The sequence below is a fragment of the Drosophila innubila genome (genome assembly GCF_004354385.1).
Source record: "Drosophila innubila isolate TH190305 chromosome 2L unlocalized genomic scaffold, UK_Dinn_1.0 4_B_2L, whole genome shotgun sequence".
Taxonomy (NCBI): Eukaryota; Metazoa; Arthropoda; class Insecta; order Diptera; family Drosophilidae; genus Drosophila; species Drosophila innubila.
In genome coordinates this window covers 21,135,732-21,152,820 of record NW_022995372.1, presented here as the reverse complement: position 1 = coordinate 21,152,820, position 17,089 = coordinate 21,135,732, and the positions used below count along the sequence as shown (strand labels likewise).

General features: G+C 36.2%; 4 protein-coding genes across 11 annotated transcripts; 2 read left to right on the top strand and 2 right to left on the bottom strand.

Annotated features, from left to right (window-relative positions):
• Positions 1–374: 374 nt before the first annotated feature.
• LOC117782287 (wiskott-Aldrich syndrome protein family member 3) lies at positions 375–7,201 on the bottom strand. 6 transcript variants are annotated; one of them, XM_034619364.1, is made up of 6 exons: positions 7,127–7,201; positions 4,998–5,802; positions 4,480–4,599; positions 1,987–2,696; positions 1,211–1,448; positions 375–1,152 (listed from the first exon to the last, which is right to left on the bottom strand). In XM_034619364.1, exons 2-6 carry the CDS (start codon positions 5,728–5,730, stop codon positions 974–976), a joined length of 1,980 nt encoding a protein of 659 aa, XP_034475255.1. In that variant the 5' UTR covers positions 5,731–5,802; positions 7,127–7,201; the 3' UTR covers positions 375–973. The 6 variants fall into 6 exon arrangements, with proteins under 6 accessions (XP_034475255.1, XP_034475252.1, XP_034475256.1 ...); XM_034619361.1 differs by having other exon boundaries at positions 7,017–7,191; XM_034619365.1 differs by lacking the exon at positions 4,480–4,599 and adding an exon at positions 3,848–3,928 and having other exon boundaries at positions 7,017–7,190.
• A 430-nt stretch (positions 7,202–7,631) lies between these two features.
• Positions 7,632–8,261, top strand: LOC117781542 (ATP synthase subunit g, mitochondrial). 2 transcript variants are annotated; one of them, XM_034618313.1, is made up of 3 exons: positions 7,632–7,691; positions 7,759–7,809; positions 7,892–8,261. In XM_034618313.1, exons 2-3 carry the CDS (start codon positions 7,770–7,772, stop codon positions 8,149–8,151), a joined length of 300 nt encoding a protein of 99 aa, XP_034474204.1. In that variant the 5' UTR covers positions 7,632–7,691; positions 7,759–7,769; the 3' UTR covers positions 8,152–8,261. The 2 variants fall into 2 exon arrangements, with proteins under 2 accessions (XP_034474204.1, XP_034474205.1); XM_034618314.1 differs by having other exon boundaries at positions 7,684–7,809.
• A 1,174-nt stretch (positions 8,262–9,435) lies between these two features.
• On the bottom strand, positions 9,436–15,076 carry LOC117781427 (protein piwi). The gene is made up of 8 exons (XM_034618183.1): positions 14,915–15,076; positions 12,801–13,433; positions 12,428–12,748; positions 12,205–12,359; positions 11,332–11,535; positions 11,082–11,273; positions 10,804–10,917; positions 9,436–10,747 (listed from the first exon to the last, which is right to left on the bottom strand). The coding sequence occupies exons 1-8, from the start codon at positions 14,978–14,980 to the stop codon at positions 9,868–9,870; spliced, it is 2,565 nt and encodes an 854-aa protein (XP_034474074.1). The 5' UTR covers positions 14,981–15,076; the 3' UTR covers positions 9,436–9,867.
• A 450-nt stretch (positions 15,077–15,526) lies between these two features.
• Positions 15,527–17,010, top strand: LOC117779697 (putative nuclease HARBI1). 2 transcript variants are annotated; one of them, XM_034615969.1, is made up of 3 exons: positions 15,527–15,919; positions 16,003–16,705; positions 16,756–17,010. In XM_034615969.1, the coding sequence occupies exons 1-3, from the start codon at positions 15,587–15,589 to the stop codon at positions 16,884–16,886; spliced, it is 1,167 nt and encodes a 388-aa protein (XP_034471860.1). In that variant the 5' UTR covers positions 15,527–15,586; the 3' UTR covers positions 16,887–17,010. The 2 variants fall into 2 exon arrangements, with proteins under 2 accessions (XP_034471860.1, XP_034471861.1); XM_034615970.1 differs by having other exon boundaries at positions 15,531–15,919; positions 16,774–17,010.
• Positions 17,011–17,089: the final 79 nt, after the last annotated feature.

Sequence of the window (17,089 nt, the reverse complement as noted above, 5' to 3'; positions counted from 1 at the left end):
AATTATTACATTATGCATACCCATTATGTTTTTTTAATAAGCTTTTTTCAAACAAGAAATAATACATGGTATTTTTGCTACTTATAGATGTACGTAGCGAGTACAGGTTTAGCAGAAATGTTCATAAAGATAATATATTATTTAGAATATTATGTATATATAGATATATATATATATATATATATTGAGTTGTGTATACTTGTAAGTTGAACGATATTTACTTTATATATTGCAGTTTCATAGCGTGTTTTTAAAAATGCTCAAGACTTCTTTCAGTTATCTATATCATATAGTTTCTATATCTATTTACAATCATTCTTAGCTTAACTGCTCATTTCGTAAATATTTATATGTATCATATGCCTTTTATTTTCTGTTGCAGATTTTAATAATCATTTTGTATTCGAGTTTGCATTTGTTAAATATCGATTTATATTCTTTTATTTCATTATATCCAAATACCATCTCAATAGCTTGATAATTATGTATTTATATACTTTCTTCTGTGACATTCCTTTAGCTCAGAGGAAAAGCAAGAATTTAGTAATAACCAAAGACAAGAGTTAGCAATTTTCCTTAGTTGCATCAACACGACACGAGTATTAATTCCCTCAATAGGCTTAGGCTTAGCCTTGCTACGAATACGAGTACAAATACGTAAAGTTTTTGTGTATATATATGTCTGATTTCTTTAGCGATTAGATATTACATGTATTAGCCATAATTACTCTTGGTATGTGAATGCATGTAAATATGTACAATTCGTTTAATATTTTTTGATTTGATTTAAGGTTTAGTGTTTAGTATTTAGGTATGCTCGTATATAGGTATACTCTTAAAAAGTATGATAAAAAAAAGCTTTGGCGCTTTAAAGTAATCCGATTTGCATTTAAAACTGCATCAATTATCTTTGGAATTACTTTTTCTTCTTGTTTTTTGCAATCTTATCCGGCTTGATTGAAGCCATCAGGGATCAAGCAGAGGTCTCATTTGTTTCAATCCAACCCTCGCTGTCGTCTTCACTGTCCGAATCTTCCGACTCCGACAGCTCGATAGCCACACGTCTGGCCAAGATCGAGGCCACATCCAGCATAGCCGTGTTGCGTTCTATTTCCTTAAGCTCGGACTTTTCCACTTTACGCAAACTTATGCCTAAAATTATGAATTGTTATTAATGAAAACACTTTCTAAATAAGTAAACATTACTTACCATCTCGAATGGCTTTCATTAGATCATTGCGTGGATCATGGAATGGTGGCTGCATTTTCTTGGCAATGTGCGAGCCACCATTTGCTTGGGATAAATGCAGCTCGCCGTTGGCCAGAGTCTTGGGCATAATTTGGTGTGGATGCGGCGGCATTTGCGCAGTGCTCATGCCATCGTCCACTGGCGGTGGTGGTGGCGGCGGCGGTGGCGCCACATTAGGTGGCGACATTTTTGGTGAGTGCTAAATAAAAGAAAACAAGTGAGTTAAGCAATTTAATAATAATAATAATATAAATAATTAGTAGAAAAGTTTTAGATAAATAAATAATAAAATAAAATTTTGATGCATAATCAAAATGGATTTGAACTGTTGATTTTAAATGAATATCGATATAATTAAATGGATCGACCGTCAAAAAATAATCGTGTCGAAATTTTTGTTAAATTTCACATGATTTTTTACAAATAAATATAAGGTCTCAGAATCCAATTTAAAGTGTTGGACCCTTACCATCAAAATCGAATCTTGGTCTAAATGAACAAAAATTGAATACAGAATGATTTTAGAGGCCAAGGTCATGATCAAAATGACATTCCGATTGAAAATCTATTCAGTTTTGATCAAGTTATGACAGTTGGAAGTTGGACAACTCTTTGACCTAGCAACTTTTCTACAACCGTACCGGTTCAACGTTTCGGTATTCGGTTCTTGACAGAGAATTTTCATTCGGTTACGGTTTCGGTTCCGGTGTTATTCCCTTATATATGTATATACATACCTGGTCGGGCACTGGCGGCGGTGGCGGCAAATCGTTTAGCGAGTTCAATTGATTGCTGTTTGTCATGGTCATGCTGTTGAATGTGTTGTTCAGCTGTGCCATGACCAGATCATTCGCATTCTGTGCACTATTGCTGGGCGCCATCAGCGGAGATCCAGCTCGCGATGTGCTATTGGTGCGACCCAGTAGCTTGGCCGCCATATGACCACTGGCAGCGCCATTCATTGCCGACAACGGCGACACTGCATCCGGCACTGGTGGCGGCGGCGGCAAAGCATCCCGACTCGTCGACATGCTGCGTCCACGTGTGGGTGTATTGGCATTCGATGCCGTTGGCGTGCCGCCACCGCTGCCATTGGAAGGTGGTGCCGGTGGCGGTTGCGATGGTCGTGGCTTATTACGCGATGGTGTGCCTGGTCCATAGATCGGCTCTGGTGACATTGCACCCTGTCCACTCTGTCCATAGATCGCGTGCGACTGATGATAAAGCGAGCCATCATACATTTGCTGTTGATGCTGTTGCTGCTGCAGATGCATCTGTGGCGTTCCCGAGATGCCGTTCGTTCCATATGCAGCTGCATACTGATTAGCCGCCGCCTGTGGCGTCAGTTGTTCATATCCAGTGCCATCAATCTGCTCAGTTAACTGATAACTACGCCGCAGCTCAATCGAATTGGGCCTCAATGGCCCTGTGTCGTAAATTCCCATGTCTACAAAAGTCCAAATGCAACATTAATAAAATCATCCTTGTTAAATAATATTAACTTATTACTGTACAAAAATCGAAACTCCAATCGAAAAGAAATATCAAAAACGGATCAACAAAAAATAAAATAAAACACACACAAAAAATGCAAAATCAGATTTAACAATTATGGCAAGCAACAATTTTGAGTTCTTATGATTTCGAAATTGAGAATGCAAAAATATAATTACTTCTGAAATGTTAAGATCGCTTCGAGTGCGTTATGTTAAATAAAATAAATGATTCAATTATTATGAGCAAGGCTAGGAATTGCAGGCTCGAGATCCTTAACTGTTCTGATCATGACAAAAATAAAGCTAATACCCAAAAAAAATAAAATAAAATATTCGTATACAAAAATGTGTCAAGCTGAACTTTAGAATAAGAAATTCATAGTGAATTTCGAACAGTTGCTAAAGAAATACAAAAATTCTGCATTACTAATCTTATCTTAAAACGCCTTGAATTTGTATAAGTATAGAGTCCGCTTCTCCGAAAAAAATTAAAAATATCGAATAAACTTAAACGGAACAAAAGAATTGAATTGTTATTACAACCCTATCAACTTCCGAGTGCAATTCCGAACCCTGTTTATGAAATGTTAAGAAAAACAGAATTACAAAGAGTGGCGATATCTTCTATTGACAGTGATAACAGCCACAAATTGGCAGTTGGGAAAAATAGGGGGATTTGCTTATCTAAACAAAAATATCTTTTGCGTAGGATCAGAGCGAACATTATATAAATTCTAACAGTTGCTTTGCTATTGGGGTAACTACAGCGTGTGTAAAAATGTATATTTTATAATTCCGATTGTATGCCAATTAATTTGAATATAATTTAAACAATTTTTAAATATAATTTCGTAAAAGTTCGTGTACTTTGGAATATCCTGAGCAAATAATCACATTGACTGTATGGATCATTATGTAAAAGACACGATAAAATAAAAGAAAAAATTCGTAGAAACAGCATTAAGTACACATGGATAATGTATACATATATTATTTGTTAGATAATTATTGTAAAGGGTAACTAGAGTGACATGTGATAGTTGTAGTACGATAGAGAAGTAGATGAAGGAACATTTACAGACTCAATTACTGATGCTCTGACCTGTAATAGCGATAGCCGTTTGCTTTGTAAGATTACTGTTATTCTCCAAATGTGAGAGCATATTATAGGGCTTAACAGAATCTGGAAATGAGATGATCATGCGGTGTAATGGTGTTAAGCTACTTTCAATATTTTATGGTATACAACAAACAGCAAACACAAAACACATAGCAACAGATCTCTTAAGATCCTTAATGAATCGATTGATTTTTAAAGTTAACAAATCAAATGAAATTCCCCCCTTTAATAAATCCAATTAAGCTAACTTTAAGAATTTTTACCTAATTTATCTACTATTATTTCAATGGCGCTTTAAATACATTTATATTTGCAACATTTGATAAACCTAAACTAAAATCACTGGGTTTATGAAGTGATCAGATTGAGAACTATGATGTACTATTATAGTTATGTGGGATCGAAAATGTACAAATGAATTAATCATATCGATTGGCAAGCTAGCGAGCGATTTGCAAGGAAATTGAATGAATTTCTTTAGGTACAAACAATTTGGATAAAACATTTCCAATATTTATATTGTTGTGTTTCATTTGTTAAACCAAAAGGAAAGCCAAGAAGGTGCGCCCGTCCATTGACGCATTCATTTGGGGCGCGGACGAGTGATGCCGTACCTACGTCTTGAACATCACCGATATTTGCCAGTATCTGATGTTGTATGTGTCTTCGACGCGCCAGAGTCCCCAGCTGCAAATCGCTGTCGGCGATTACAGTTTGGATTTCAACTAGTTGCGCTATATTGTGCATACAGGTAGTACATAATTGTTTGTTAAAAATATGCATTCACTTATGACATTATGGATATTAGACTGGCACTCGAAATGCCCATTTCTATTATAACTGAATTGAAATAACAAAATATACCATTTACAAGTGGTATAACTTGAATATTAGTTATAAATTATGTCAGCCACGTAGTCAGCTCTAATTTCTAAATAACTGCGGGCAATAATAATGTTTACTAAATAGAACCTTTAGGCCGATTTTAATTCTTGTTGGAAATTCTATTAGAATACTCTTTGTTGGCTTGAAAGAGACATAATTTGTGACTACACACATACACTTACAGCACATTCTTATTATTTCCTAATACATATTATGATAAGTATTATCTTGGGATTGCTATACTTACTGCCATATCCGCCCTCTTCATTGAGCATCTCATTGGGCGTGCGATAGATAACATTATTGGGCATTAGAGTTTCGCCGTGGCCTAAAGCGATCTGTCGTTGCTTTTCGCGTGTGTTGTGCGGGGTGCGAACACGTTTCTTGGGACGATTGTTGGCACCACCGCCAGTTCCTTCTTGTCGCGGACGATGCATCTTCTTGCCCTTGTCATGCATGACACGTTCCGTATCCTTGATCATCTCCTGTCGCCATAGCTCAAAGAAATAATTGGGATCCGTGTAGAATTTGAGACCATCCTTGCCATCATCACGATACACGTTGAGCTTGTCCAGTGGCGGCGGTTTGTCACACTGTGCATACGTCTCCAGCATTGGGGCGGGCATTGTGGAGCGTGAGAAGATCTGTTGATCGAATATCTTGGCCGATTTGAATGCCTTCTTGCGCGTTATATCCGTCAGTGGAACTTCCTCCACGGTGCTATCCAATTGTGTTACTTTAATCGCTAACCGATCAATCCGTGCTTGCAGTGAATTGGCCCGATCCCCAATGTTGCCCACATCTCGTGCCAATTCACCAAACACATCCTCGGCGTGCTTCGACAGCGACGACAGTTGCCTTATTATATTTGTCAGTGTAGTGTTTGTCACTGTCTCCAGTTCCACAGACTGCAGCTCATCCTGCTGGTAAACAGATCGAGCCACATGCACCGGCTCTATAGATCGCTTAGGTAACGGCATATTGCTCTCTTTCTTAGATCCGTGAAGTCTTTCAACAAAGCACTTTTCGTGTGGTTAACGTGTTTTCATTGACTGCAATATAAAATGAATGAAATATATTATAATATCAAATATAGAAGCCACAATGCATACAGGGTGTCGACCCCCGTTTGGTTCACGCCAAAGAAAACCGGTTCCAAATTGATTCAAACTTTTGCAAGTTCGTTTCGCCCAATGCTTTTGGCCAACTATGTGAACCACATTTCAACTGAACCGCTTTATGTACATTTTAATCGATTGCAAATTTCTCTTTTTCAGTTACCTTACCTTAAGTTATTATTTCTCTATACACATTATTTATTACATATGTAATTTATCAGCAAATGTAAGAAAATAATTAAATAATAAAATCTATAATCCTAAATTAGTTGTTTCTAAACAATTACAGTTTATCAATGAATTGTTTTAAAACTATATAAATTTCGCATATCTTATTTGCCAAAAACATGTTCTTAGAACCATACTCAAATAAGAAAAAAAAAATGCCAAAGTTGCAAAATTAACATTTGTAATATTTGTATTTCGTTTAAATAAATTCTCAACCAATTGCTTGAACAAAGGCAATTAAAATAAATTCGGAAGAAAATTTAATTTGTTCAAAAAAATTACTTGAGTATTATGTACCTAAATATTATGTTAGTTATCACCAAACTCACTTCGAATTCAAATATGCAATAAGCCTTTAATTATAAACGAAAATCTTGCACACAACTGTGTTTATATTCGCTACCGGCTCAAGGTGATTTGCCAAAGCCAAGTCACCCTATTCGTTGGCAAAAAATAAAAATCTGCTTTTGGCCATTGCCGTTGGTCTGGACCACACCCACGAGATATGAGCCATACTTGTGATAAGCGCATAAAAATGATAACTCACCCCTCCGAATTCTACTGTATTAAGACCGCAAATTAATCGACATACTTCTTAGTTCCGTTTGTCGGTCGTCATTGTCACCAAATAATTGTTGCTTTATTGCCAACTAGAGCCCCTTAAGATTACATACCCACATGCATACATACATATGCATATATTTGATGTATGTGTATGTCTAATGAACGCTACCCCCCATTTAGAAGTTTACACACATTTCATTTGAAATTCGCACGCATGCACAAACACACACACACGCAAACGTACACAGTAGTCGCATATTACTTTCAAAATTATCAATTTCCTTTGCTCAGTGCCAAGTTGTTAAACTAGATAGCACAAAATTTTATTTAGTCACCGTCTCCCCCTCACAACTCACCATTCACCACACACACTTTTCACACTTAAACAACAATATCAATTTAACTCTTTTGGGTACATAGCATTGCAATTATGCCTTTTAATTTTAGTGAAAGTTATTTTCTTTACACTAAATAAATTATATATATTTTTTGCGTTCCTTTTTTGTGGAAACAGATTTTCCACACCTTATTTATGACGTTGCCACCAGGCAGAAACAAATTACCATTTATTTGAACGTTGCCAGACCTGGAAAGCTAATCTAGATCATTTTTCATTTCAATGCCGTTTTCTAAAAAAGCCGATTTTTTGTTGGGATTTTTCGAATTTTGGACTTTTGTTTGTAAACACGAAAGTGAACGAACAAATAAGTCCCTGATTTTAGTTCATTCATTAAATTCAGTTAATTCGAATCCCAATTAGTGCACATTGCATTAATATTGAAGTTATCGAGTAGATTAGACGAATTTTCAAGCTCGAATTCCAGCGTTGCTTGTGTATAACTTGTATATTAATAAATATAACTATTTACGTTTAGTTAAAGTAATTAAAAATTGTTACAGTAAATACCATTGTTTTTTTTTAAATATGTTTGCCAGTGTTGACATTTCCAAGACATCAACTTTTCGATAACTTATCGCACTTATGAACATTCTTTAACTCGAACGACCCTGTTTCATTGCATTTTAGAGGGGTAAGGTTTTCACATTTTTTTTATAATTTAGTGGCTGCGTAACACTCGATTCATATAATTCTTTTAGACTATAATACAATGGCGAGCGTAGCAACAAAAGGATCCGGTCTACTCAACAGTAAGATATATTTTTCACCTGCAATTCTTCAGAATTTTTGCAACATTTATTTTATAAATTATGTAATGCTCAACTTTAACAGGGCTGCTTGTGCAGGCAAGACCACAGTTGGATGTTTTCTTAAAATACGCCAAAGTGGAGCTGACTCCCCCAACACCTGGAGATATTCCAGCTATCCGCCAGAGCATCGGTAATATAGTCAAGAGTGCTAAGACCGGATCCTACAAGAACCTATCAGTGAAGGAGGCTTGGTTGAACACTCTGGTCACCGCTGAGGTTATCTTCTGGTTCTACATTGGCGAGTGCATTGGCAAGCGTCATATTGTTGGCTACAATGTTTAAATTTACCGTTACGAACAGTTAGTGTATGGCAATGACGTCACTAACCATTATGTATGTAAACGAATAAAAATTCAACAGTAAATATAATAAATAAACACCGTAGCATGTAATCTGCTCACTAGGTAAATGAAGTGCAAGTGCGAAGCTAAGCCTAGCTTGTTAGAAAGGCTATAGTCGAGATCCCGACCATAGGATACCCGTTACTTATTTCAATATACATATGTAATAGTTCTATCACTGCGGACGGCAGTTCGCAGAACAATATATACAGCTAATTCGCAAAATTTGCTATGACTGTTAAAGAAATTACTTGTATTCCTTGGAAAACATTCTACTTGTCCGATCTTGATGCGATTCCGTGGGATATATAACTAATAGATAACGTTAATTACCACAAAAAAACGCATTATTTTACAAACTGTGTGATGGATTTTCGCGATTTGCGTGGGCGGAGGGGAACGTGGTCAAACTTGATCTGAGTGGGGTATATAGAAATCTGTGTGCCAAATTTGGTACATCTATCTGTTATAGTTTCCGAGATCTAGGTGCTCACACAGACGGACGGACAGAAATACATGGCTATACCGACTCGACTGTTGGTGCTGATGAAAAGTATATATAGTTTATAGGGTCGGAGATGCCTCCTTCTCCCGGTTACATAGATTCCAACGAACACAATATATCCTTTTACTTATTTTTAAGTAACGGGTATAAAAACCCGTAAATAAAATGAATTGTAGTTTTTGAATCACATAGGAAATTCAGTTACGTGGATTTCTCACTACAAGAATTGTCAATAATACATGGTCAATAATACTTTGCCGACGCTGTCAAGAGACTCTGCAGCCCTAGTTGAGACTGGGTTAACTTTCGATGATCAACGCTAATAATATTGTAATAAAAGCAAACTGGTGTAATTGGCTACCTATATGGAAATATAGATAAGGAATGGTCACCTAGGGGCTTCACCTTTATATCGGTAATTGACGCCTGCGCCGATTTGTTGAAAAATAAAAGGTTAAATTTTTGATAAAAATTTAACAGATGTGTAAACATAAAAGTACCAGTTTTGCTGCAATTGTAATCATGCAATTGTCCAAAAGTTTGCCACTTACATGTTTTCGAATGGCCATAATTTGATCAAATCTATGGCGAATTCCATGCGGAATATAAATTTAATCAACGTCTCAATTGCTTTTATTTTCGTGTTTAAACTTTTGTGTAAGAATCGATCCACTAAGAACAAGTTAACCGTTCTTCAAGTACAGATGAACTATGAATAACTTTAAGTACTGCAATCTCGTCTTAACCTATTAAGTTTATTAGTATCAAAAAAGATTTTACATTCGGATGTGTAAATTATAAAATGATTGAAATTCTCAAAAAATTAAAGCTTAAACATTGACAACTGAAACTCTGAACTGTAATACCGATTGAGTCAGGAATAACATTAAAGTAATGTAACTGCAACTTAACCTAAGTCATAACTTTTGGTATTGAACTTAACCTTTTAAATTGATTAATATGTAAACAAATTAAATATTGTTTGATAATTCAAAAGTTCAAAAATTGAAAACTTAAATATAAACTATACTCACAGAGTATCATAATCTTACTTAAGATAATGCAAAAAGGAAATTAATATGTTAAACGATTGTGTTTCAAAATCGCATTTCAAGATGGTAAATTTAAGCTTAGAAGTGAAATTGAAACCCTTTAAAGATAATAAAACTTCTTTTCAAGCGCATTTTGAGGTATGGCATGTAAATTAGTTCCAACAAGAGTTGCCAGTTTCTTGGCATATTGGCAAACGGCTGGAACACGTGTAGTTCCTGACCAGTTGTAATACAAATGACACATTTTAAATGTCAGCTTTTGTATTTGGTCCGGGGTCAAGCGAATGTTGCTATGTACAACATTGTAGCAGGTCGGGGAAACAGTTCCTTGGCGCACGGCTTGCGAAACCAAATAAAAGTCGTAACGTTCGGGCAACGTTATGACGTCGTCAACGACAGTGCCAGGTGGGGGATTTTGATTGGAAGTGGTAAAGAAACGTGTATTTGTTGCCTTGGTGACAACTATGTAGGCGAGCATCGGTGGTGCCGGTGCTCCAGCACGTTTATATTCAGCCTCCAGTTTTTCCACAATATCTTTAACCTCGTATTCAACCAAGTGTTTCAACGATCCCGAACTTACACCATCACGATAAAATACAATTTTTGCTGGTAAGCTTTGGTGCTCGCGGTGATATTGTCTGAGAGCCTTTGACATCATTGGCCACAAATTGTTGGCCAATACATCATAGGCGCTGCATTCAGCCACGGTGCTATAGAATGTCGCATTCTTATTTATATCCATTGTAGCTATCAATGCTCCATATGCTTTGGAACGATCGCGAGTACACTTGGCTATATCGAAACCAATTGTCATTAGACCGGACAATGGCAATTCAATCATCCAGGGTGTGTAGCCCAATTTGCAATTTATCTGTATGGCAATCTTGGTGGCAACACTCATGTTAATTTTGGGATTTGCTACTACCACCTGTGTTGGAATCGCTTTATCCACACATCCTCGCTTCTTGATCGACGAATACCTAAGAGAATACTTTTAAATAGAATTTATTTCCGTAGCTAATAAAATTTAACGAACCTTTCTGTGTTCTTATTGTTATGAAAAACACAGAGAATGAGTTTTGGATCAATGCGTGCAGAGTCATCGAGGGCTTGAATATAGCTGCCTGTCCGATCATCTCGAATTAAATATCTGAAAATTGTATAGAACAGAGTTCGCAAATAAGAGTTATGTAATAAATGAAATTAAGCATAAATGGAAAGATCTTAACAATAATATTATTTTTGGATAGGGATTTATATTTGAACAATTATTACTGATTGGTATCGATAAGGCTTTATACATTGTGCACTTACTCTCGGGGGCCATGGATTTGAAAACCCATTCCTCTTGCGACGGTATTGAGATTTCGTAGCAGATTTTGAAAAAATCGCACGTGGCTTTGCGGACAAATAACCGCCCAGCGATCGAGACCATTGCTAGGCGTTGTAAACAAGGGTTGGTTTCGAAAAGATTGTGTCCAATCTGCGTTAAGCCCGGCAGAAATGCTATACGAATTGCCAATAAAATGTAATTATAGTTGCAATTAATCGAGTTATTACTTACCGAGAACCAGGGTTAAATACAATTTTTTGGGGAGCAATTTTGCGTCCCTGCAACTCAACTAGATTCTCATCCAGCTGCATATTCCAATCAGTAAGTACTTTAACACTTTCCGCTGTTGTCTGCAAGCGTCGATTAAACGTGCGCAAGCGTTCGATGCGTCTTGCTGGATTCAATTGAGTGTAACTCGACATCGCACGTTTAAGCCTTGAAAAATGTACAAAGAAATACAGGTGAAATTTTAATTAGAAACGGGCGCGGGCCTTCTTTTTAAGGGCCCGCTCGGTCTGGCCGTGTGATATTTTCAAAAAGCCCGGGCCTGGCCCGAAATTATTATATAATACAAACAAAATTGAAACGTTTTTTTTCCCAAAATCGACCGGAAACTTGAAATTTACTTGCTATGTAAAAACCTGACATTTTTCTATGCTAATTTTAGCGATTCATATTTTTTTTCTCTTATTTACGCATTTGCTTGGTAAAAAAAATTATGCTTAATTAAAATATCGATGCAAATCGATTAAAGAAATGCGAAAATGATATTAACAGCGAATTATTACAGAAAAAATTCTATCAATCCATATGAAATGAAACTGTGAAGTCCTGACTATCGGGCCTACCGGGCTTCGGGATTTTTGCTGCCCGTGCCCGAACGAAAAAAGGCCCGTTTACAATTTTCGGGCCCGAAGATGTCTCTAATTCTAATCTACATCTTTACGATTTAATATAAAACTTTAATTTGGTGTTACTATATGACAAAGTAGTTTAAAAGTTAATAGGGATATAAGAGACATTAACAATCATAAGTCTTATCGTTTGAGCTGCAAATTGATCAGTCAGACAGTATCAAAAGTTAAAAATATGCAAGAAACTTACTGAAAGTTGGCCCGCATGCTGTCGGTGAGTCCAGTTACTCGGCACAGCTCGGGAATAAGAATAACCATCTCATTGGCATTGGTATTTTGGGCCTTGTCTCGGTTTTTGGACACTAGCAAAGGTTGCTTAACGTCGCGAATGCGTATGTTGTATTTCTTAAAGAAAGTTTATACAATTTGTGAGTTGTTACTGTTGCCAAAAAATCTGTTAAGTGTAAACTTACCGTTAAATAGTATTCAACGAAGCTAACGTCTCTTCCCTTGCAACTAAAGGTGGCAAGCGGCGTTTTGGCAAAGTCCACATCATTGATACGATATGTCTTGTTGTTGTAATCCGTAAGCACAATCAAACCCAGGACATTCATACGGAACTCATCCTGATGCCGTGCAGGATTCTGAGAACAGCGCACCAGAATGTCGTACACGGTTTCGGTGCGCATGACCTTATGAGCGATTTCAGTGCCCAACAAAATATCCCTCTCATGCTGACGAATTGACGTCTCGTAGCCGGGCCACAATTCCAAGGACCACTCACGCATCGATACCTAAATATGAGTATTGGTTAATCAAACAAAGAGAAAATCGCATTGACATTACCCGTGCTTGCGGATCAAATAGATTACGTCCGACCTGCTCCAGATGGAGTCCCTTCATGGAGCGACGCAGTAGGAGATTCAATACCTGCATAAACCGCTGCTCCGCAGGTGATATAAATCCAACAAACTTGATTGTAATTGTATAATCAACATCTTGCCTTGATCTGCTCTGCAGAACTGTGACATCCTGTTCAAACTTTCTTGTCGTAAACAATTGTTTGCCATCGAATAGATACCCTGTACCCAAAATTGGGGCATGATTGGACAGTATGCCACAGCGCACCCGAGTCATCTCAATATCTGGCGAGAAATCGACATGATAGTGTGCAATACGCCACTTTGGTGTCGTTTTCACCCGAAAGAAGTTTGTTATCAACCTGATTGGTTCACCATCCTTGCCGACTTTCGATACCACATCCTCTGGTCTCGTGTGCACAATTTCAAAGCGATTAATGCGTTTCCGATCATTCCTATTTCCATTGCCTTCACCTCCGCCTCCTCCTCCGCCACGACCTGATGATGGAGCACCTGAAACCGCAGCAGCACGAGAAGTTGAAGGGCCAGTATCCACAGAGCCAGGTCCAGAAGCGGAGGGCACATGACTACCAACATGTTCTCGAAAAATCTTTGGTCGCTGTTTTTCAAATATAAATAAAGTAAGTATTTTTTTAAATATCTTATAATCACGAATATAAAATAATAATAATATAAAAAATTCGCTAGCATGTAACATTAAAAAAGAGCTAATTAAACATGTTTACAGTTTTGGTACTAGCGTAGTATCAAAGATAGCAGAAAATCTGTGCAGTTGATTAATTGACTTTTAAGTTTAACAGAACGCAGCATCGATCAATTTTAAAAGCGGTTTATCAAACACCGAAAAATTCATATAAAAGAAACACTTTTCTTCTACAAGTAACGTTTGTGAGCATATGTATGTATGTACATATTGCGCAATACACACAGATATATGTACATACATACATACATATGTATGGAAATATGTACATGCAACTGTAAGCTCTTTTTCTCCATACAAATCCAAAAAAAATGGCGATCGATAATTTTTCTTCGTCTTGTTTATTTTGACATTTGCTTTTAATTCCTCGTTCGCATTCATTTTTCTCGAACGCTTTAAGCTTGATTCGCAGAACTCTAATTGTATACCCTGCACTAAACAAGTACAATATAACTATCTATTTAATGTATGTATAACGTTATTGTAATTAAGATTCAAAAATTAGCTTATATTTAATTGGGTCCAATGAGTTCTATATTTAATACTACATTTAAATTTTAAAACACACTTAATATTTTTTACAAGTCAACTGTACGAATAATTGTTGTGCTGAGTGTATGCATGTACGCTTTTCTGTTCTCTTTTCCATGTACATTTCGTTCACAAACAGTAATTAATCGAAGAAGCGCAATAGATCCACAAATAACAATAAATATAAATTTATATGTATGTATGTATTAGCTTTACATACATTTTCATAAGTATGAATAAATATGTATGTATGTACAGTGGCTCATAGCTTATTAGAACCATTACATTTCTAACTGTTTTATTTATGTTTCATTCAGATATATTTAAAACAAATATAAATTAAATTTAAATATAATAAACATATCTGCGTTTAAGTTTTATTTGTACCTCTTTCCCCTTAAAATATGTGTATGTAAATGTATTTAAGCAGAATTGAGTGTGGGTCAAATAAGCTGAGAGCTGTACATGTATGTACATTTCAATTCGTTCTAAAGCACCCGTTTTGAATTGCTGTATAAGCAAATTAAACTCAAGTGGTCCACATAATTCTAGTGCTGATAACGCAGTTCTTAGGTTCAAATGACGCGATCAAATATCACAACTTTGTAAGCAAGCAATTATACATTATGTTTGTATGAATGAATTGAACCATTTGAAAATGTTGGTATGTGTGTCTTAATCAGATGCATACATATGTACGTCGTATACAACATACATTAAATATTATGTTTTATCCAAAAATATTCAAAACAAAAACACATTTGTTTTTTAAATTTCATTTTAAATATTTCAGTATAAAGCAGTCCTTATATTTAAACCCATTTTTTAGATTAACTCGAGCTTACCGGCTCTTGCAAGCCGTCGTCAGATGCGTCCAACGGTCGACGACGTCCTCTTTCTTGGTCACCCATCTTTTCTTTTTTGATCAGTTAGAAACTAACATAAAGCACACACTAAGAGAAAATGATAACCTTTCACCGCTAAAAGCGCGAACGTAATGGTAAGTTTTAAATTTTAAGGAGATGTGAAGCTTGAATTGAAAGGTTGCCAGACGTTCAAACTATCAGTATGTTTTTTTAGGCATTCAAGGTTGCCAAAAGGTTTAAAATTGTGACAAAGTTGATCCAAAAATTTACACGACGTTCGATAACATTTTTTTTTTTAGTTAATTAGCAATAATAAATTAATAAATTAGCAATGTAATGAAAATTTGTAATTCGAAATTGACTAAAATAAAGGTGAATTTTTGTATAATTTAATATAATTTCATTCAGTCTAAAAGCTCGACTAAGCTATTACTAAAATTTTACACAAATTTTCAAAATTCTTGTTTTTAAATTAAAGAAATTGCTAAATTTGACCCTTTCTGGATATCAAAATATGAAAATAAGCTTAAATCCGCGAGTAAAGCTTGCCAGCCCGTTTTTTGGTGCGACATGACTATTAAAGCAAGTTGGCAGCACTACTCTTACATTTGACATATTTAGTAAATACTAAGAAATCATAACATATTAATTATGAAGGATATAAATGTGTTTAAACGCTTTTTAAGTGATGTTAAATATGTAAATGAATTACGTCAACTGCAGCACATAAATGATAGCTGCAGCCGACAAAATAGGGGCACGATCAACAAAGTGAAACGAAGACGGGCGAGATTTCATCCAATGGAGCAAATGAATGAAATAGAATTTCGTAAAAAATACCGCTACACTAAAGAAAATATGCGTCGAATAATTGAAATTGTGCGAGATGACATTGAAGTTGACTATTATCAGTCAATGAAAAGGAATCAGGTGCCCATAGACCTGCAAATATTATCGGCAATACGGTTTTTCGGTGGCACTGAGGTAGTTTATATAGCCCTTCCTCCCTCCCATCTATGCTTGATGAATACACACTTTCATTTTGAATTCCCCCCTTTTATTTTCAGCATCCCCAACTGACGGCCATGGCACATGGCGTTAGCTTGCACACAATGGCTAAGATAACACGTCGTGTCGCATCCGTGCTGTCATCGAAAGCATCGCGGTACATTCGAATGCCAGCAACACTTTCGGAAAAGGAACGAATGATGCGCTCATTTCAATCGCTATCAAATATGCCCCAAGTAATTGGTGCCCTGGTGCAAACCACTGTGCGATTGCAACTTGAAGCTTCGCGTGGGCAAGCTAACAAAAGCTGCCACAGTGGAACACAGTCGCCAATGGCAACGGAAGAGCTTGTGCACCTTCAATTGGTTTCTGATGCAGAGCATAAAATAAGAGATTTGGACATACGTCTTTCAGACGAACTAGATCTAAATACTGCCCCGGAGCTTTTCTCATTATCAAGAATTAAGGAACGCTTTGAACAAAACGAATTTCGTGGACGCATTCTTCTCGGAAATGATTCTCTTTCTTGCTCATCCAGCCTATTTACTCCAGTCCAATACCCCCGAAACAAATCCGAGGAACTCTATAATCAAGCTCATGCCGTAACCTTTGCACCGGCTGTAAAATGTCTTAACATCTGGTTTCGTCGATTTGGAATTCTTGGCAGTGAACTTTTAGGTACATTCGGATCTGCAAAACAGACAATTACCGCATTGGCGCTGCTTCACAATATGGCCATGGATTGGAATGATCCTAGCGTGGGTAAGTCCCAGTAATTCCAGTGAATCACATCTAAGGCTATTAATTAATAGTTAAATTTACACTTTCAGATGCTGAGAGCAATGCCTCCTTCTATAAACCAATCTTTCTACCATCTGCTCACGGTTTAGAAGAACAACGTAATAGAAAAGAGTTCATTAAATCGCATTTTTCGGGAAATTAAAAAACAATATATTCTAATATCATGGTTTACAAAGTATTATAGTATTTCGATCTTACTCAAATCAGTCATATTTATGTTGTAGAATTAATAATTATTATTTACAATATAACTTTCTTCTTTTTAACTCTTGACTTTTCATTTTCCAAAAGGATCCTTTTGGGAAATTTTCAAAGTTTGGAAGCTAGAATTTTTAAAATGTTTGC